The 22,304-nt window shown below is 45.2% G+C and overlaps 2 protein-coding genes across 3 annotated transcripts in view; both read right to left on the reverse strand.

Annotated features, from left to right (window-relative positions):
• The window catches only part of LOC142470645 (uncharacterized), a 192,373-nt gene that overhangs the window by 93,763 nt on the left and 76,306 nt on the right, over positions 1-22,304 (reverse strand). The window lies entirely within an intron of this gene.
• The window catches only part of LOC142470644 (uncharacterized), a 39,960-nt gene that overhangs the window by 5,202 nt on the left and 12,454 nt on the right, over positions 1-22,304 (reverse strand). For both annotated transcript variants that reach the window (XM_075577239.1, XM_075577238.1), the window contains exon 2: positions 1-4,475. This exon is cut by the window's left edge. In XM_075577239.1, the coding sequence (XP_075433354.1) occupies positions 1-4,475 (4,475 nt within the window). The remainder of the gene's footprint in view (positions 4,476-22,304) is intronic.

Consider the following 22,304-nt stretch of genomic DNA (forward strand, 5'->3'; position numbering starts at 1 on the left):
CACTGTGTTACTGGTTGGTGCCGGTGTGCTGCTGGTCTCAGTACTGGAAGAGGTCACTGTGTTACTGGTTGGTGCCGGTGTGCTGCTGGTCTCAGTACTGGAAGAGGTCACTGTGTTACTGGTTGGTGCCGGTGTGCTGCTGGTCTCAGTACTGGAAGAGGTCACTGTGTTACTGGTTGGTGCCGGTGTGCTGCTGGTCTCAGTACTGGAAGAGGTCACTGTGTTACTGGTTGGTGCCGGTGCGCTGCTGGTCTCAGTACTGGAAGAGGTCACTGTGTTACTGGTTGGTGCCGGTGTGCTGCTGGTCTCAGTACTGGAAGAGGTCACTGTGTTACTGGTTGGTGCCGGTGTGCTGCTGTTCTCAGTACTGGAAAAGGTCACTGTGTTACTGGTTGGTGTCGGTGTGCTGCTGGTCTCAGTACTGGAAGAAGGCTCTGTGTTACTGGTTGATGTAAATTGGCTGCTTCTCTCAGTACTGGAAGAAGTCTCTGTGTTACTGGTTGAGGTAGGTTGGCTGCTGCTGGTCTCAGTACTGGAAGAAGTCTCCGTGTTACTGGTTGATGTAAGTTGGCTGCTGGTCTCAGTACTGGAAGAGGTCTCTGTGTTACTGGTTGATGTGGGTTGGCTGCTGCTGGTCTCAGTACTGGAAGAAGTCTCTGTGTTACTGGTTGATGTTGGTTGGCTGCTGGTCTCAGTACTGGAAGAGGTCTCTGTTTTACTGGTTGATGTAGGTTGGCTGCTGCTGGTCTCTGTACTGGAAGATGTCTCTGTGTTACTGGTTGATGTGGGTTGGCTGTTGCTGCTCTCAGTACTGGAAGAAGTCTCTGTGTTACTGGTTGGTGCCGGTGTGCTGCTGATCTCAGTACTGGAAGAAGTCTCTGTGTTACTGGTTGATGTGGGTTGGCTGCTGCTGGTCTCAGTACTGGAAGATGTCTCTGTGTTACTGGTTGATGTTGGTTTGCTGCTGCTGGTCTCAGTACTGGAAGATGTCTCTGTGTTACTGGTTGATGTGGGTTGGCTGCTGCTTGTCTCAGTACTGGAAGAAGTCTCTGTGCTACTGGTTGATGTTGGTTGGCTGCTGGTCTCAGTACTGGAAGAAGTCTCTGTGTTACTGGTTGATGTTGGTTGGCTGCTGCTGGTCTCAGTACTGGAAGAGGTCTCTGTGTTACTGGTTGATGTTGGTTGGCTGCTGCTGGTCTCAGTACTGGAGGATGTCTCTGTGTTACTGGTTGATGTTGGTTGGCTGCTGCTGGTCTCAGTACTGGAAGATGTCTCTGTGTTACTGGTTGATGTTGGTTGGCTGCTGGTCTCAGTACTGGAAGATGTCTCTGTGTTACTGGTTGATGTGGGTTGGCTGCTGCTGGTCTCAGTACTGGAAGAAGTCTCTGTGTTACTGGTTGATGTTGGTTGGCTGCTGGTCTCAGTAATGGAAGATGTCTCTGTGTTACTGGTTGATGTTGGTTGGCTGCTGCTGGTCTCAGTACTGGAAGAAGTCTCTGTGTTACTGGTTGATGTTGGTTGGCTGCTGCTGGTCTCAGTACTGGAAGAAGTCTCTGTGTTACTGGTTGATGTTGGTTGGCTGCTGGTCTCAGTACTGGAAGATGTCTCTGTGTTACTGGTTGATGTGGGTTGGCTGCTGCTGGTCTCAGTACTGGAAGAAGTCTCTGTGTTACTGGTTGATGTTGGTTGGCTGCTGCTGGTCTCAGTACTGGAAGAAGTCTCTGTGTTACTGGTTGATGTTGGTTGGCTGCTGGTCTCAGTACTGGAAGATGTCTCTGTGTTACTGGTTGATGTGGGTTGGCTGCTGCTGGTCTCAGTACTGGAAGAAGTCTCTGTGTTACTGGTTGATGTTGGTTGGCTGCTGGTCTCAGTAATGGAAGAAGTCTCTGTGTTACTGGTTGATGTTGGTTGGCTGCTGCTGGTCTCAGTACTGGAAGAAGTCTCTGTGTTACTGGTTGATGTTGGTTGGCTGCTCGTCTCAGTACTGGAAGATGTCTCTGTGTTACTGGTTGATGTGGGTTGGCTGCTGCTGGTCTCAGTACTGGAAGATGTCTCTGTGTTACTGGTTGATGTTGGTTGGCTGCTGGTCTCAGTACTGGAAGATGTCTCTGTGTTACTGGTTGATGTTGGTTTGCTGCTGCTGGTCTCAGTACTGGAAGATGTCTCTGTGTTACTGGTTGATGTGGGTTGGCTGCTGCTTGTCTCAGTACTGGAAGAAGTCTCTGTGCTACTGGTTGATGTTGGTTGGCTGCTGGTCTCAGTACTGGAAGAAGTCTCTGTGTTACTGGTTGATGTTGGTTGGCTGCTGCTGGTCTCAGTACTGGAAGAAGTCTCTGTGTTACTGGTTGATGTTGGTTGGCTGCTCGTCTCAGTACTGGAAGATGTCTCTGTGTTACTGGTTGATGTGGGTTGGCTGCTGCTGGTCTCAGTACTGGAATATGTCTCTGTGTTACTGGTTGATGTTGGTTGGCTGCTGCTGGTCTCAGTACTGGAAGAAGTCTCTGTGTTACTGGTTGATGTTGGTTGGCTGCTCGTCTCAGTACTGGAAGATGTCTCTGTGTTACTGGTTGATGTGGGTTGGCTGCTGCTGGTCTCAGTACTGGAAGATGTCTCTGTGTTACTGGTTGATGTGGGTTGGCTGCTGCTTGTCTCAGTACTGGAAGAAGTCTCTGTGCTACTGGTTGATGTTGGTTGGCTGCTGGTCTCAGTACTGGAAGAAGTCTCTGTGTTACTGGTTGATGTTGGTTGGCTGCTGCTGGTCTCAGTACTGGAAGAGGTCTCTGTGTTACTGGTTGATGTTGGTTGGCTGCTGCTGGTCTCAGTACTGGAAGATGTCTCTGTGTTACTGGTTGATGTTGGTTGGCTGCTGCTGGTCTCAGTACTGGAAGAAGTCTCTGTGTTACTGGTTGATGTTGGTTGGCTGCTGGTCTCAGTACTGGAAGATGTCTCTGTGTTACTGGTTGATGTGGGTTGGCTGCTGCTGGTCTCAGTACTGGAAGAAGTCTCTGTGTTACTGGTTGATGTTGGTTGGCTGCTGCTGGTCTCAGTACTGGAAGAAGTCTCTGTGTTACTGGTTGATGTTGGTTGGCTGCTGGTCTCAGTACTGGAAGATGTCTCTGTGTTACTGGTTGATGTGGGTTGGCTGCTGCTAGTCTCAGTACTGGAAGAAGTCTCTGTGTTACTGGTTGATGTTGGTTGGCTGCTGCTGGTCTCAGTACTGGAAGAAGTCTCTGTGTTACTGGTTGATGTTGGTTGGCTGCTGGTCTCAGTACTGGAAGATGTCTCTGTGTTACTGGTTGATGTGGGTTGGCTGCTGCTGGTCTCAGTACTGGAAGAAGTCTCTGTGTTACTGGTTGATGTTGGTTGGCTGCTGCTGGTCTCAGTACTGGAAGAAGTCTCTGTGTTACTGGTTGATGTTGGTTGGCTGCTGGTCTCAGTACTGGAAGATGTCTCTGTGTTACTGGTTGATGTGGGTTGGCTGCTGCTGGTCTCAGTACTGGAAGAAGTCTCTGTGTTACTGGTTGATGTTGGTTGGCTGCTGGTCTCAGTACTGGAAGATGTCTCTGTGTTACTGGTTGATGTGGGTTGGCTGCTGCTGGTCTCAGTACTGGAAGAAGTCACTGTGTTACTGGTTGATGTTGGTTGGCTGCTGCTGGTCTCAGTACTGGAAGAAGTCTCTGTGTTACTGGTTGATGTTGGTTGGCTGCTGGTCTCAGTACTGGAAGATGTCTCTGTGTTACTGGTTGATGTGGGTTGGCTGCTGCTGGTCTCAGTACTGGAAGAAGTCTCTGTGTTACTGGTTGATGTTGGTTGGCTGCTGGTCTCAGTAATGGAAGATGTCTCTGTGTTACTGGTTGATGTTGGTTGGCTGCTGCTGGTCTCAGTACTGGAAGATGTCTCTGTGTTACTGGTTGATGTGGGTTGGCTGCTGCTTGTCTCAGTACTTGAAGAAGTCTCTGTGCTACTGGTTGATGTTGGTTGGCTGCTGGTCTCAGTACTGGAAGAAGTCTCTGTGCTACTGGTTGATGTTGGTTGGCTGCTGGTCTCAGTAGTGGAAGAAGTCTCTGTGTTACTGGTTGATGTTGGTTGGCTGCTGCTGGTCTCAGTACTGGAAGAGGTCTCTGTGTTACTGGTTGATGTTGGCTGGCTGCTGCTGGTCTCAGTACTGGAAGATGTCTCTGTGTTACTGATTGATGTTGGTTGGCTGCTGCTCGTCTCAGTACTGGAAGATGTCTCTGTGTTACTGGTTGATGTTGGTTGGCTGCTGGTCTCAGTACTGGAAGATGTCTCTGTGTTACTGGTTGGTACTGGTTGGGTACTGGTTTCAGAGGATATTGTTGTACTTGGGGTTGTTGTTGCTGGGTTACTCGTAGGTAAACCGTTTGTGATTTGGTTAATGAGTTGTTGCAGGGCATTAAGGAATTCCGTGAGAGCACTGAGTAATTGTTCTAGGTTCTGACCTTGGACAGGGGAGACTGGAACACAAAAATACATAGAATAATGGTTATTAATCATGTAATAACTATGTCCCACACACTACTACACCATGACATATATACACAGCACAAGTACAGCGCGGGCAGCGCCAGTGCCAGCCTCCCCCTCACACACAGGAAGGGGAGGAGCTGTGGGCCAAGATGGCGGCAGACCCTGGAGGAGGGAGAGGAGTGGGAACCAAGTCTCAAGCTAATCTGAATGTGGATAAGAAAGTTTCCCTGGAAGCTAAAGTGCAAAATGTTTGCAAAAGAAAGAGTCAGAAAATATGGAAAAAGAGATGAATGAAAATGTTGGGCAGAAAGAATCTGAAATGGAGAATACAGAAAGTCCAGCTCAGAACCAGATGGGTAAGAGAACTGCGGCTAAAACCAGCTCAAGGTCTAATGAAGCCAAGAGTAAAAGGCAGGCAGAACATGAGAAAAGGAGACTTGGGGTCACAGAAATTGTTATCCCACAAATTTGTAAGGACATGCACACTAATGCACAGACAACTGCAGCTACACTAAACATAGAGACCCCAGAAGCAACTGTACTGTGACAGAGACCCTGCATACAACTGTACCTGACACAGAGACCCTGTATACAACTGTACCTGACACAGTGGCCCTGTATGCAACTATACCTGATACAGAAACTCTGCATGACACGGAGACACTACAAGCAGCCCAGGTTGAGAGCCTGAATAATGCTGGCAATACACCTGAGACAGAGCAGCAAACAGCCCAGGCACAGGAAGAAGTGTCTGAAGTGGAAATGGCTGAAGCAGTGGAGAACGCTGAAGCAGTAGAGGCTTTCGAGGCACAAGAAATGGAGATTCCTAAAATGGGAGAGAAATCCATACAGCCTGCAGCAGCATCAAAGCCCTTAGCAGAAACAGGAGCGGCAAAAGCAAAGTCCTTAGATGAAGCAGGAACTGCAGCAAAACCAACAGGAGCGGCTGAGCCAGTTCCCCCACAGCAGTCAGCATGGAGTACAAGACGCCCAGGTACATCTTATTTGTCATTTGATGATGCCAGAAAGCGCAGGAACGTAGTCAGGCTGCATTATTGGGGGGATATGGTTCCTATACCGGACAGATTTGTTGTAGGAAAAGACTTGATCAAAGTTTCTCTTGGCTTCCAACCCAGTGAGGTTTATGCTTTGTTACATGCTCCTAATAGCAGGAACTACGAAGTCAGCTTTAAGACACCTGAAGTGCTTGAAAAATTCTGGTTTCGTTACAGAGAAGTGAAGGATAATCCTGAATGGGAATTCTTTAAAGTTATCCAGGTATCTCGCCCTGTGACCGTGGAAGTGAATATTATCTTTGACATTGAGACTGTAGCGGTTGAAGATATATGTTTTTGGCTGCAAAGACAGTGCGATGTTCAGTCCGGTCCAGTGAAAAGTATGGATGCTGAAGGTTTCTGGAATGGGGGCTACAAGTTTAAAGTTAAGCTCAGATACACACACAATGTGGCATGTCACCTCCCAAACGCCATATATATTGGAAGAGATCGCGGGCGATGTTTTTATTGGGGACAGCCTAAAAAATGTTTTAAATGTGATTCCCCCAGGCACTTAAGCTCAGCGTGTGACAAAATCAGGTGCACTTTGTGTGGTTCTATTGGTCATCACAGCTCTGAGTGTGACAAGGACATAGTCTGCAACCTATGCTATAAATGTGGTCATTCCTTTAAAGATTGCCCAGAAGCCGAGCACAACCATTATGGGCAGAATGAAATGTCTAGTGTACAGAATACAGCATCTCCTTGTGATAAAGAGAATACCACAGAGTCATCAGAAAGTCTTCAACTTGCATCTGTAGAAGAGGTTTTAAAGTCTCTGGGTCTGACATATACACTTCCAGCCCAAAGGGGGTCAGACGGAGAACACAGGAGCGATCTGAGCAAAGATGGCGACGAGTCCCGCAAAGATGGCGGCGAGTCCCGCAAAGATGGCGGCGAGTCCCGCAAAGATGGCGGCGAGTCCCGCAAAGATGGCGGCGAGTCCCGCAAAGATGGCGGCGAACCCTGCAAAGATGGCGACGAAACCTGCAAAGATGGCGGCGAACCCTGCAAAGATTTCGACGAACCCTGCAAAGATGGCGACGAACCCTGCAAAGATGGCGACGAACCCTGCAAAGATGGCAGCGAACCCTGCAAAGATGGCGCCGAACCCCGCAAAGATGGCGATAATGAATGGGAAACAATAACAAGTAAAAACAGGACTGCCCAAACCAGCGCAGCTAGAAAGAAAACTACAGAAACTGTCCAAGACGAGATCTCGCAGCACAATACATATGAGGTATTGGGGGAAAAGAGTTGGGGTGAAAAGATGGATGACGCAGACCCCGATATGTCGGACAGTCAGACCTCCCAGAAGTCTGGATGTATTCAGGACATTGAGATGGCCGGACCATCAAATAAGAGAAATCTGCCATCAGAGAGCCCCCCCGGGAGAAAGAAAATGGTCAAAAAGAAAAATGGTGCTAAAAAGAATAAAAAAGGGTGGTGATTGACTCACTAAATATGCCAAAGTGCCCCTCTCCGCTGAAAGTGGCAACTATTAATGTGAACAGTATTAAGACAAAAAAAGACCAGGACTGAAGCCTTTACTATTCTAAAGGACTTTAATAATGAGGTTTTCTTTTTGCAGGAAACCCGCTTGACCACTACAAGTGACGTTTTTGTGTGTAGAAGGGCTGGATTTGGGGCCCCTCTTTTTGGTCCTTTGGACCAGATAAATGTGATGGTGTAGGCATTGTTTTCAAAGGGATTTCTGTTATTTGCAACAAATTAGTTGACATAATGCCAGGAAGGTGTCTTTTGTTAGATGTTAAAATTGAAGCTGTTGATTACAGACTAATTAACATTTATGGTCCTCAAAGTAGAACCGAAAGAAAAGATTTGTTTTCTTTAATAAGGCCTTATTTACATACAGCGAAAATAGTCATTTTTGGCGGTGATTTTAATTGTGTCTCATATGTTCAGGATAGAGGGAAAACCAGAGACTGTATTCAGTATGACTCCATATTTCTGAACAATATGTGCACTCAGGCTGGTTTGGTAGATGTCTTTAAGACACAAAACCCAAATAAAGTGGGGTATACATATATAAAAGGTGACTCTAAAAGTCTGATAGACAAAATATATGTAAAAAAACAAACAAAGTTTAATAATGTTATTTTAAAGCCTGTGGAGTTTTCGGATCACGCTCTGTTAGCGGTGACCCTAAATCTGGAAGAGTCTGGTGTGTCCGGGCCTGGTTATTGGAAATTTAACGCCAATATCCTAAAGTGTGATAAGACCGTAGCTAGGTGTAAAGATCTCCTGGAAGCCAGGTTAACATTAAAATGCTTGTATGAAAACTCTAGTGCATGGTGGGAGGAAACAAAACACGAAATTAAGGTTTTTTTCAAGAAGGAAGCGCATAATTATCATAATTTGAAGTATAAAAAATATTTGTCACTCAGATTGAAATTATATCGTGCTTTTTCTGCAATACAAAGCGGGGAAGAGGTAAAGGCAGAATACATCCATGACATAAAAGGACAAATGAAGGAGTTACAGTATAATCGCCTCTCCTCCCTGACCCATGAGAGGGAATGTGGGGATTTTACACGTTTCGCACCTGATATTTTTGAGCAGTGTAAAGAAAGGAAACAGAAGATGGCTTTATATGAGTTATGGGATGAAAAGCAGGAATCTGTCACAGATCCGGTAAAATTACTTGACTTGGTGACTTCTTTTTATGAGAAGATATTTAATGGGAAAAAGATAACATAAAGCAACATTGACAAAGTTTTAAAACAATGTAATACGCCTAAATTAGAACCAGAGGACTGTGCGGCCATAGTTTCCCCCATCTCTGTAACGGAGGTAGAAACAGCCATCAGATCCTTGGGAAAAAAAAAAACTCCTGTTCTGATGGCTTAACTTCCGAGTTTTCTCAGTTTTTCTGTGAGGTTCTGAGCCCAGTACTGAGCGATCTGTACAATGAGGCTTTGAATGAGACCGGATTATCATCCTCGCAGTCTCAGTCCATATTAACTTTACTGTATAAAAAAGGTGATAGTAGAGATATAAAAAACTGGCGCCCAATAGCGTTATTGAATACGGATTATAAAATTCTAGCAAAGATTTTGTGTACCAGGTTGGGATCTGTAGCGGAAACGCTCATATGTACGAGTCAGTCCTGTGGGATCCAAGGAAGGAAGATTGCCAACTCTCTTATAAGTATTAGAGAGATATTTGAGCAGGCAAAAAGTGGGGCCTTAGAAGGTTACATTGTTAATTTAGATCAGGAGAAGGCCTTTGATAGTCAATCATTTGTATCTTTTTAGTGTCTTAGAGACTTATGGTTTGCCAACTCAGTTCATATCATGGTTGAAAACTCTATATGACAAAGCCGAGGGGAAACCAATTGTAAATGGCTGGATTGGATCCTGCTTTCGTATTAGATCAAGAGTACGTCAAGGATGTCCACTCAGCCCCTTACTATATGTGTTTGCTATAGACCCTTTTTTACGTATGTTAGAAGACAATAGAGACATCCAGCCAATACCAAAGATTTGTATAAAATGTATAGCGTATGCAGATGATGTATCTATTCTAATAACATCAAGAAAATGTTATGAAAGTGTACTTTCTGAATTTAAAAAATACTCTGACATCTCAGATTCCCAGATAAATAAAAGTAAGTCCATTGCACTGTGGATAGGAAAAAAAGAAAATAAATTTGAGCTCCCATCTGGTATAAAGTACGAGCCTGAAAATATTCGCATTTTGGGGATCAAATTTAATAGTCAGGATTCTGGTGAGCAAAACTGGGAAGAAAAACTTGGCATATGCAAAGCCAAAGTTACCAGGTGGAAACATTGGAAATTTTCTTTTGAGAGCAGAATCAGGATTGTTAAAACTTTTTTGCTGCCTATTTTCATCTATTTAAGTTTCCCCCACCTGAGAAAGTTGTAGTTTCTTTAAATTAGTTTTTTTCAGATGCTGTGGGGAAACAGACTTAATTTAGTGAGCAGACACATCACTTGTAGGCCTAGAAATAAGGGAGGTCTTAATATGGTGAACCCGGAGTTATTTTTTAATTTAGTATTCCTATGTTTTAATTTTTAGAGGATTGTCTCACAAAGTATATGGAGAAATTCTTTTAAGGAATTGTCGTCACCGCTATTTGACAAATGGTTTGAGGGGGGAAATATCAAAAGAATGACTCAAAATATTGGATATTTACCGCTATATATTATTCGGACGGTTAAAGTTATTAGAAAATTACAAATAACTAGGACTGAAATGGAACAGCTTTCAAGGAAGCAACTCTATACAAGTATTCTAGAGAGAACACCCCCAATAAGCCTGGATCTAAGACAATGTTCTGAGACCAGCCATTACGTGGTATTAAAGCAACCTGTTGATCCCAGATTACCGCAGAAAATGAGCGATGTCTCGTGGTTATTATTTCACAGTAAAATGTATGTCAGGCAGAATTTAAAATACAGGAATGTTGATGATAGGAATTGTCCGCGGGAAAACTGTAATGTTTTAGAAACAATGGAGCATTTTTTATTGCAATGTCCATTTTCTATATTTTTATGGAAAAAAATTGCAAGTGCAAGTCTAAAAATCCCTATTTTGTCCAAACAGAGCTACCCCCAAGTAGCATACGGACTCTTTCTGGAAACCCAGAAACAGCATCACAATAAGACCTTGTGGCTGATTAACGTGATATCTATATACCATTTATGGAACGCCAGATGTATGGTATCGCTAAAAAAGTATGTGATGCCGGCAGAAATAATTCTGAGTCACATTGTGTCGGATATAAAGAGCGTTCGGCAGAGGGAATCTGAGAGGCTGGAGAGAAATATGTTTAAATGTCTTTGGAAGGGAATCTCTGTAATGTAATGTTTATGTGATTCTCTGGGTATTATTCTGTAAGTATTGTGTGTATTTGTAAATAATTGTATTTTGTATTTAAATAAAAAAGATTCCCCTCACAGACACTATTACACCATGATATATATACACAGCAAAGGCATAACGTGGGCAGCGGCAGTGCCAGCCTCCCCCTCACACACACTAATACACCATGTATACACAGCACAGGTACAGCGCGGGCAGCAGCAGTGCCAGCCTCCCCCTCACACACAGGAAGGGGAGGAGCTGTGAGCCAAGATGGCGGCAGACCCTGGAGGAGGGAGAGGAGTGGGAACCAGGTCTCAAGCTAATCTGAATGCGGATAAGAAAGTTTCCCTGGAAGCTAAAGTGCAGAAATGTTTGCAAAAGAAAGAGTCAGAAAATGTGGAAAAAGAGATGAATGAAAATGTTGGGCAAAAAGAATCTGAAATGGAGAATACTGAAAGTACTCAGAACCAGACGGGTAAGAGAACTGCGGCTAAAACCAGCTCAAGGTCTAATGAAGCCAAGAGTAAAAGGCAGGCAGAGCATGAGAAAAGGAGACTTGGGGTCACAGAAATTGTTATCCCACAAATTGGCAAGGACATACACACTAATGCACAGGCAACTACAGCTACACCTGAGACAGAGACCCCGCAAGCAGCTGCACCTGACGCAGTGACCCCGCAAACAACTGTACCTGATGCAGTGACCCCGCAAACAACTGTACCTGACGCAGTGACCCTGCATACGGCTGCACCGGAGATAGAGAAACTGCATGCAACTCTACCTGATACAGAGAGACAACAAGCAGCTGATGGTTGCAGACAGGTGCAGGAATTAGCAGCCACACCCAAGGCAGACACACAGCAAACAGCCCAGGCAGAGAGCCTGAATGATGCTGGCAATACACCTGAGAAAGAGCAGCAAACAGCCCAGGCACAGGAAGAAGTGTCTGAAATAGAAATGGCTGAAGCAGTGGAGAACGCTGAAGCAGTAGAGGCTTTTGAGGCGCAAGAAATGGAGATTCCTAAAGTGGGAGAGAAATCCATACAGCCTGCAGCAGCATCAAAGCCCTTAGCAGAAACAGGAGCGGCAAAAGCAAAGTCCTTAGCTGAAGCAGGAACGGCAGCAAAACCAACAGGAGCGGCTGAGCCAGCTCCCCCACAGCAGTCAGCATGGAGTACAAGACGCCCAGGTACATCTTATTTGTCATTTGATGATGCCAGAAAGCGCAGGAACGTTGTCAGACTACATTATTGGGGGGATATGGTTCCTATACCGGACAGATTTGTTGTAGGAAAAGACTTGATCAAAGTTTCTCTTGGCTTCCAACCCAGTGAGGTGTACGCTTTGTTACATGCTCCTAGTAGCAGAAACTACGAAGTGAGCTTTAAGACACCAGAAGGGCTTGAAAAATTCTGGTTTCGTTATAGAGAAGTGAAGGATAATCCAGAATGGGAATTCTTTAAAGTTATCCAGGTTTCTCGCCCTGTGACCGTGGAAGTGAATATTATCTTTGATATTGAGACTGTAGCGGTAGAAGATATATGTTTTTGGCTGCAAAGACAGTGCGATATTCAGTCTGGTCCAGTGAAAAGTATGGATGCTGAAGGTTTCTGGAATGGGGGCTACAAGTTTAAAGTTAAACTTAGATACACACACAATGTGGCATGTCACCTCCCAAACGCCATATATATTGGAAGAGATCGCGGGCGATGTTTTTATTGGGGACAGCCTAAAAAATGTTTTAAATGTGATTCCCCCAGGCACTTAAGCTCAGCATGTGACAAAATCAGGTGCACTTTATGTGGTTCTATTGGTCATCACAGCTCTGAGTGTGACAAGGACATAGTCTGCAACCTGTGCTATAAATGTGGTCATTCCTTTAAAGATTGCCCAGAAGCCGAACACAACCATTATGGGCAGAATGAAATGTGTAGTGTACAGAATACAGCATCTCCTAGTGATAAAGAGAATACCACAGAGTCATCAGAAAGTCTTCAACATACACCTGTAGAAGAGGTTTTAAAGTCTTTGGGTCTGACATATACACTTCCAGCCCAAAGGGGGTCAGACGGAGAACACAGGAGCGATCTGAGCAAAGATGGCGGCGAACCCTGCAAAGATGGCGGCGAACCCTGCAAAGATGGCGGCGAACCCTGCAAAGATGGCGACGAACCCTGCAAAGATGGCGCCGAACCTCGCAAAGATGGCAATAATGAATGGGAAACAATAGCAAGTAAAAACAAGACTGCCCTAACCAGCTCAGCTAGAAAGAAAACTACAGAAACTGTCCAAGAAGAGATCTCGCTGCACAATACATATGAGGTATTGGAGGAAAAGAGTTGGGGTGAAAAGATGGATGACGCAGACCCCGATATGTCGGACAGTCAGACCTCGCAGCGGTCTGGATCTATTCAGGACATTGAGATGGCCGGACCATCGAATAAGAGAAATCTGCCATCAGAGAGTCCCCCCGGGAGAAAGAAAATGGTCAAAAAGAAAAATGGTGCAAAAAAGAAAAAAAAAGGGTGGTGGTGATTCACTAAATGTGCCAAAGTGCCCCTCTCCGCTGAAGGTGGCAACTAATTAATGTGAATAGTGTTAAGGGGAAAAAGATACAGACTCAAGTCTTTTCTAGTCTAAAGGACATTAAGAATTAGATTTTCTTTTTGCAGGAAATTTGCTTGATTACTTTGTGTTATTTATCTATCAGTAAAGTGTATATTGTTTATCTATCAGATGTAAAGTGTATATAGCAGGGGGAATCTGAGAGGTTGGAGAGAGGCGTTTAGATATCTTTGAAAAGGGAATCTCTATAAGATAAATGTATTGTTTATGTCATTTTCTGGTTGCTATTCTGTAAGTATTGTGTGTATTTGTAAATATTTGTATTTTGTATTTAAAATAAAAAAGATTCCCCTCACACACACTAATACACCATGTATACACAGCACAGGTACAGCGCGGGCAGCAGCAGTGCCAGCCTCCCCCTCACACACACTAATACACCATGTATACACAGCACAGGTACAGCGCGGGCAGCGGCAGTGCCAGCCTCCCCCTCACACACAGGAAGGGTAGGAGCTGTGAGCCAAGATGGCGGCAGACCCTGGAGGAGGGAGAGGAGTGGGAACCAGGTCTCAAGCTAATCTGAATGCAGATAAGAAAGTTTCACTGGAAGCTAAAGTGCTGAAATGTTTGCAAAAGAAAGAGTCAGAAAATATGGAAAAAGAGATGAATGAAAATGTTGGGCAGAAAGAATCTGAGATGGAGAATACTGAAAGTCCGGCTCAGAACCAGACGGGTAAGAGAACTGCGGCTAAAACCAGCTCAAGGTCTAATGAAGCCAAGAGTAAAAGGCAGGCAGAGCATGAGAAAAGGAGACTTGGGGTCACAGAAATTGTTATCCCACAAATTGGCAAGGACATACTCACTAATGCACAGACAACTGCAGCTACACCTGAGACAGAGACCCCGCAAGCAGCTGCACATGACGCAGTGACCCCGCAAACAACTGTACCTGACGCAGTGACCCCGCAAACAACTGTACCTGACGCAGTGACCCTGCATACAGCTGCACCGGAGACAGAGAAACTGCATACAGCTGCACCGGAGATAGAGAAACTGCATACAACTCTACCTGATACAGAGAGACTACAAGCAGCTGAGGGTTACAGCCAGGTGCAGGAATTAGCAGCCACACCCAAGGCAGACATGCAGCAAACAGCCCAGGTTGAGAGCCTGAATGATGCTGGCAATACACCTGAGACAGAGCAGCAAACAGCTCAGGCACAGGAAGAAGTGTCTGAAATAGAAATGGCTGAAGCAGTGGAGAACGCTGAAGCAGTAGAGGCTTTTGAGGCGCAAGAAATGGAGATTCCTAAAGTGGGAGAGAAATCCATACAGCCTGCAGCAGCATCAAAGCCCTTAGCAGAAACAGGAGCGGCAAAAGCAAAGTCCTTAGCTGAAGCAGGAACGGCAGCAAAACCAACAGGAGCGGCCGAGCCAGCTCCCCCCCAGCAGTCAGCATGGAGTACAAGACGCCCAGGTACATCTTATTTGTCATTTGATGATGCCAGAAAGCGCAGGAACGTTGTCAGACTACATTATTGGGGGGATATGGTTCCTATACCGGACAGATTTGTTGTAGGAAAAGACTTGATCAAAATTTCTCTTGGCTTCCAACCCAGTGAGGTTTACGCTTTGTTACATGCTCCTAGTAGCAGGAACTACGAAGTGAGCTTTAAGACACCAGAAGGGCTAGAAAAATTTTGGTTTCGTTATAGAGAAGTGAAGGATAATCCAGAATGGGAATTCTTTAAAGTTATCCAGGTTTCTCGCCCTGTGACCGTGGAAGTGAATATTATCTTTGATATTGAGACTGTAGCGGTAGAAGATATATGTTTTTGGCTACAAAGACAGTGCGATATTCAGTCTGGTCCAGTGAAAAGTATGGATGCTGAAGGTTTCTGGAATGGGGGCTACAAGTTTAAAGTTAAACTTAGATACACACACAATGTGGCATGTCACCTCCCAAACGCCATATATATTGGAAGAGATCGCGGGCGATGTTTTTATTGGGGACAGCCTAAAAAATGTTTTAAATGTGATTCCCCCAGGCACTTAAGCTCAGCGTGTGACAAAATCAGGTGCACTTTATGTGGTTCTATTGGTCATCACAGCTCTGAGTGTGACAAGGACATAGTCTGCAACCTGTGCTACAAATGTGGTCATTCCTTTAAAGATTGCCCAGAAGCCGAACACAACCATTATGGGCAGAATGAAATGTCTAGTGTACAGAATACAGCATCTCCTAGTGATAAAGAGAATACCACAGAGTCATCAGAAAGTCTTCAACTTACACCTGTAGAAGAGGTTTTAAAGTCTCTGGGTCTGACATATACACTTCCAGCCCAAAGGGGGTCAGACGGAGAACACAGGAGCGATCTGAGCAAAGATGGCGGCGAACCCTGCAAAGATGGCGGCGAACCCTGCAAAGATGGCGGCGAACCCTGCAAAGATGGCGGCGAACCTCGCAAAGATGGCGATAATGAATGGGAAACAATAACAAGTAAAAACAAGACTGCCCTAACCAGCTCAGCTGGAAAGAAAACTACAGAAACTGTCCAAGAAGAGATCTCACTGCACAATACATATGAGGTATTGGAGGAAAAGAGTTGGGGTGAAAAGATGGATGACGCAGACCCCGATATGTCGGACAGTCAGACCTCGCAGCGGTCTGGATCTATTCAGGACATTGAGATGGCCGGACCATCAAATAAGAGAAATATGCCACCAGAGAGCCCCCCCGGGAGAAAGAAAATGGTCAAAAAGAAAAATGGTGCAAAAAAGAAAAAAAAAGGGTGGTGGTGATTCACTAAATATGCAAAGTGCCCCTCTCCGATGAAAGTGGCAACTATTAATGTGAATAGTATTAAGGGGAAAAGATACAAACTCAAGTCTTTTCTAGTCTAAAGGACATTAAGAATTAGATTTTCTTTTTGCAGGAAACTTGCTTGATTACTTTGTGTTATTTATCTATCAGTAAAGTGTATATTGTTTATCTATCAGATGTAAAGTGTATATAGCAGGGGGAATCTGAGAGGTTGGAGAGAGGCGTTTAGATATCTTTGAAAAGGGAATCTCGCTAAGATAAATGTATTGTTTATGTCATTTTCTGGATGCTATTCTGTAAGTATTGTGTGTTTTTGTAAATATTTGTATTTTGTATTTAAAATAAAAAGATTCCCCTCACACACACTAATACACCATGTATACACAGCACAGGTACAGCGCGGGCAGCGGCAGTGCCAGCCTCCCCCTCACACACAGGAAGGGTAGGAGCTGTGAGCCAAGATGGCGGCAGACCCTGGAGGAGGGAGAGGAGTGGGAACCAGGTCTCAAGCTAATCTGAATGCAGATAAGAAAGTTTCACTGGAAGCTAAAGTGCTGAAATGTTTGCAAAAGAAAGAGTCAGAAAATATGGAAAAAGAGATGAATGAAAATGTTGGGCAGAAAGAATCTGAGATGGAGAATACTGAAAGTCCGGCTCAGAACCAGACGGGTAAGAGAACTGCGGCTAAAACCAGCTCAAGGTCTAATGAAGCCAAGAGTAAAAGGCAGGCAGAGCATGAGAAAAGGAGACTTGGGGTCACAGAAATTGTTATCCCACAAATTGGCAAGGACATACTCACTAATGCACAGACAACTGCAGCTACACCTGAGACAGAGACCCCGCAAGCAGCTGCACATGACGCAGTGACCCCGCAAACAACTGTACCTGACGCAGTGACCCCGCAAACAACTGTACCTGACGCAGTGACCCTGCATACAGCTGCACCGGAGACAGAGAAACTGCATACAACTGCACCTGATACAGAGAGACTACAAGCAGCTGAGGGTTACAGCCAGGTGCAGGAATTAGCTGCCACACCCAAGGCAGACATGCAGCAAACAGCCCAGGTTGAGAGCCTGAATGATGCTGGCAATACACCTGAGACAGGGCAGCAAACAGCTCAGGCACAGGAAGAAGTGTCTGAAATAGAAATGGCTGAAGCAGTGGAGAACGCTGAAGCAGTAGAGGCTTTTGAGGCGCAAGAAATGGAGATTCCTAAAGTGGGAGAGAAATCCATACAGCCTGCAGCAGCATCAAAGCCCTTAGCAGAAATAGGAGCGGCAAAAGCAAAGTCCTTAGCTGAAGCAGGAACGGCAGCAAAACCAACAGGAGCGGCCGAGCCAGCTCCCCCCCAGCAGTCAGCATGGAGTACAAGACGCCCAGGTACATCTTATTTGTCATTTGATGATGCCAGAAAGCGCAGGAACGTAGTCAGACTACATTATTGGGGGGATATGGTTCCTATACCGGACAGATTTGTTGTAGGAAAAGACTTGATCAAAGTTTCTCTTGGCTTCCAACCCAGTGAGGTTTATGCTTTGTTACATGCTCCTAGTAGCAGAAACTACGAAGTGAGCTTTAAGACACCAGAAGGGCTAGAAAAATTCTGGTTTCGTTATAGAGAAGTGAAGGATAATCCAGAATGGGAATTCTTTAAAGTTATCCAGGTTTCTCGCCCTGTGACCGTGGAAGTGAATATTATCTTTGATATTGAGACTGTAGCGGTTGAAGATATATGTTTTTGGCTACAAAGACAGTGCGATGTTCTGTCTGGTCCAGTGAAAAGTATGGATGCTGAAGGTTTCTGGAATGGGGGCTACAAGTTTAAAGTTAAACTTCGATACACACACAATGTGGCATGTCACCTCCCAAACGCCATATATATTGGAAGAGATCGCGGGCGATGTTTTTATTGGGGACAGCCTAAAAAGTGTTTTAAATGTGATTCCCCCAGGCACTTAAGCTCAGCGTGTGACAAAATCAGGTGCACTTTATGTGGTTCTATTGGTCATCACAGCTCTGAGTGTGACAAGGACATAGTGTGCAACCTGTGCTATAAATGTGGTCATTCCTTTAAAGATTGCCCAGAAGCCGAACACAACCATTATGGGCAGAAGGAAATGTCTTGTGTACAGAATACAGCATCTCCTAGTGATAAAGAGAATACCACAGAGTCATCAGAAAGTCTTCAACTTACACCTGTAGAAGAGGTTTTAAAGTCTCTGGGTCTGACATATACACTTCCAGCCCAAAGGGGGTCAGACGGAGAACACAGGAGCGATCTGAGCAAAGATGGCGGCGAACCCTGCAAAGATGGCGGCGAACCCTGCAAAGATGGCGGCGAACCCTGCAAAGATGGCGGCGAACCCTGCAAAGATGGCGGCGAACCCTGCAAAGATGGCGGCGAACCCTGCAAAGATGGCGGCGAACCTCGCAAAGATGGCGATAATGAATGGGAAACAATAACAAGTAAAAACAAGACTGCCCTAACCAGCTCAGCTGGAAAGAAAACTACAGAAACTGTCCAAGAAGAGATCTCGCTGCACAATACATATGAGGTATTGGAGGAAAAGAGTTGGGGTGAAAAGATGGATGACGCAGACCCCGATATGTCGGACAGTCAGACCTCGCAGCGGTCTGGATCTATTCAGGACATTGAGATGGCCGGACCATCAAATAAGAGAAATATGCCACCAGAGAGCCCCCCCGGGAGAAAGAAAATGGTCAAAAAGAAAAATGGTGCAAAAAAGAAAAAAAAAGGGTGGTGGTGATTCACTAAATATGCAAAGTGCCCCTCTCCGCTGAAGGCGGCAACTAATTAATGTGAATAGTGTTAAGGGGAAAAGATACAGACTCAAGTCTTCTCTAGTCTAAAGGACATTAAGAATTAGATTTTCTTTTTGCAGGAAACTTGCCTGATTACTTTGTGTTATTTATCTATCAGATGTAAAGTGTATATAGCGGGGGGGGGGGGGGGGAATCTGAGAGGTTGGAGAGATGCGTTTAGATATCTTTGAAAAGGGAATCTCTGTAAGATAAATGTATTGTTTATGTCATTTTCTGGATGCTATTCTGTAAGTATTGTGTGTTTTTGTAAATATTTGTATTTTGTATTTAAAATAAAAAAGATTCCCCTCACACACACTAATACACCATGTATACACAGCACAGGTACAGCGCGGGCAGCGGCAGTGCCAGCCTCCCCCTCACACACAGGAAGGGTAGGAGCTGTGAGCCAAGATGGCGGCAGACCCTGGAGGAGGGAGAGGAGTGGGAACCAGGTCTCAAGCTAATCTGAATGCAGATAAGAAAGTTTCACTGGAAGCTAAAGTGCAGAAATGTTTGCAAAAGAAAGAGTCAGAAAATGTGGAAAAAGAGATGAATGAAAATGTTGGGCAGAAAGAAGCTGAAATGGAGAATACTGAAAGTCCAGCTCAGAACCAGACGGGTAAGAGAACTGTGGCTAAAACCAGCTCAAGGTCTAATGAAGCCAGGAGTAAAAGACAGGCAGAACATGAGAAAAGGAGACTTGGGGTCACAGAAATTCTTATCCCACAAATTAGCAAGGACATACACACTAATGCACAGGCAACTACAGCTACACCTGAGACAGAGACCCCGCAAGCAACTGCACCTGACGCAGTGACCCCGCAAACAACTGTACCTGACGCAGTGACCCCGCATACAGCTGCACCGGAGACAGAGAAACTGCATGCAACTCTACCTGATACAGAGAGACTAGAAGCAGCTGATGGTTGCAGAAAGGTGCAGGAATTAGCAGCCACACCCAAGTCAGACATACAGCAAACAGCCCAGGCTGAGAGCCTGAATGATGCTGGCAATACACCTGAGACAGAGCAGCAAACAGCCCAGGCACAGGAAGAAGTGTCTGAAATAGAAATGGCTGAAGCAGTGGAGAACGCTGAAGCAGTAGAGGCTTTTGAGGCGCAAGAAATGGAGATTCCTAAAGTGGGAGAGAAATCCATATAGCCTGCAGCAGCATCAAAGCCCTTAGCAGAAACAGGAGCAGCAAAAGCAAAGTCCTTAGCTGAAGCAGGAACGGCAGCAAAACCAACAGCAGCGGCTGAGCCAGCTCCCCCACAGCAGTCAGCATGGAGTACAAGACGCCCAGGTACATCTTATTTGTCATTTGATGATGCCAGAAAGCGCAGGAACGTTGTCAGACTACATTATTGGGGGGATATGGTTCCTATACCGGACAGATTTGTTGTAGGAAAAGACTTGATCAAAGTTTCTCTTGGCTTCCAACCCAGTGAGGTGTATGCTTTGTTACATGCTCCTAATAGCAGAAACTACGAAGTCAGCTTTAAGACACCAGAAGGGCTAGAAAAATTCTGGTTTCGTTATAGAGAAGTGAAGGATAATCCAGAATGGGAATTCTTTAAAGTTATCCAGGTTTCTCGCCCTGTGACCGTGGAAGTGAATATTATCTTTGATATTGAGACTGTAGCGGTTGAAGATATATGTTTTTGGCTACAAAGACAGTGCGATGTTCTGTCTGGTCCAGTGAAAAGTATGGATGCTGAAGGTTTCTGGAATGGGGGCTACAAGTTTAAAGTTAAACTTCGATACACACACAATGTGGCATGTCACCTCCCAAACGCCATATATATTGGAAGAGATCGCGGGCGATGTTTTTATTGGGGACAGCCTAAAAAATGTTTTAAATGTGATTCCCCCAGGCACTTAAGCTCAGCGTGTGACAAAATCAGGTGCACTTTATGTGGTTCTATTGGTCATCACAGCTCTGAGTGTGACAAGGACATAGTCTGCAACCTGTGCTATAAATGTGGTCATTCCTTTAAAGATTGCCCAGAAGCCGAACACAACCATTATGGGCAGAATGAAATGTCTGGTGTACAGAATACAGCATCTCCTAGTGATAAAGAGAATACCACAGAGTCATCAGAAAGTCTTCAACTTACACCTGTAGAAGAGGTTTTAAAGTCTCTGGGTCTGACATATACACTTCCAGCCCAAAGGGGGTCAGACGGAGAACACAGGAGCGATCTGAGCAAAGATGGCGGCGAACCCTGCAAAGATGGCGGCGAACCCTGCAAAGATGGCGGCGAACCCTGCAAAGATGGCGGCGAACCCTGCAAAGATGGCGGCGAACCCTGCAAAGATGGCGGCGAACCTCGCAAAGATGGCGATAATGAATGGGAAACAATAACAAGTAAAAACAAGACTGCCCTAACCAGCTCAGCTGGAAAGAAAACTACAGAAACTGTCCAAGAAGAGATCTCGCTGCACAATACATATGAGGTATTGGAGGAAAAGAGTTGGGGTGAAAAGATGGATGACGCAGACCCCGATATGTCGGACAGTCAGACCTCGCAGCGGTCTGGATCTATTCAGGACATTGAGATGGCCGGACCATCAAATAAGAGAAATATGCCACCAGAGAGCCCCCCCGGGAGAAAGAAAATGGTCAAAAAGAAAAATGGTGCAAAAAAGAAAAAAAAAGGGTGGTGGTGATTCACTAAATATGCAAAGTGCCCCTCTCCGCTGAAGGCGGCAACTAATTAATGTGAATAGTGTTAAGGGGAAAAGATACAGACTCAAGTCTTCTCTAGTCTAAAGGACATTAAGAATTAGATTTTCTTTTTGCAGGAAACTTGCCTGATTACTTTGTGTTATTTATCTATCAGATGTAAAGTGTATATAGCAGGGGGAATCTGAGAGGTTGGAGAGATGCGTTTAGATATCTTTGAAAAGGGAATCTCTGTAAGATAAATGTATTGTTTATGTCATTTTCTGGATGCTATTCTGTAAGTATTGTGTGTTTTTGTAAATATTTGTATTTTGTATTTAAAATAAAAAAGATTCCCCTCACACACACTAATACACCATGTATACACAGCACAGGTACAGCGCGGGCAGCGGCAGTGCCAGCCTCCCCCTCACACACAGGAAGGGTAGGAGCTGTGAGCCAAGATGGCGGCAGACCCTGGAGGAGGGAGAGGAGTGGGAACCAGGTCTCAAGCTAATCTGAATGCAGATAAGAAAGTTTCACTGGAAGCTAAAGTGCTGAAATGTTTGCAAAAGAAAGAGTCAGAAAATATGGAAAAAGAGATGAATGAAAATGTTGGGCAGAAAGAATCTGAGATGGAGAATACTGAAAGTCCGGCTCAGAACCAGACGGGTAAGAGAACTGCGGCTAAAACCAGCTCAAGGTCTAATGAAGCCAAGAGTAAAAGGCAGGCAGAGCATGAGAAAAGGAGACTTGGGGTCACAGAAATTGTTATCCCACAAATTGGCAAGGACATACTCACTAATGCACAGACAACTGCAGCTACACCTGAGACAGAGACCCCGCAAGCAGCTGCACATGACGCAGTGACCCCGCAAACAACTGTACCTGACGCAGTGACCCCGCAAACAACTGTACCTGACGCAGTGACCCTGCATACAGCTGCACCGGAGACAGAGAAACTGCATACAACTGCACCTGATACAGAGAGACTACAAGCAGCTGAGGGTTACAGCCAGGTGCA

This window comes from Ascaphus truei, chromosome 20, assembly GCF_040206685.1.
Source record: "Ascaphus truei isolate aAscTru1 chromosome 20, aAscTru1.hap1, whole genome shotgun sequence".
Lineage (NCBI taxonomy): Eukaryota > Metazoa > Chordata > Amphibia > Anura > Ascaphidae > Ascaphus > Ascaphus truei.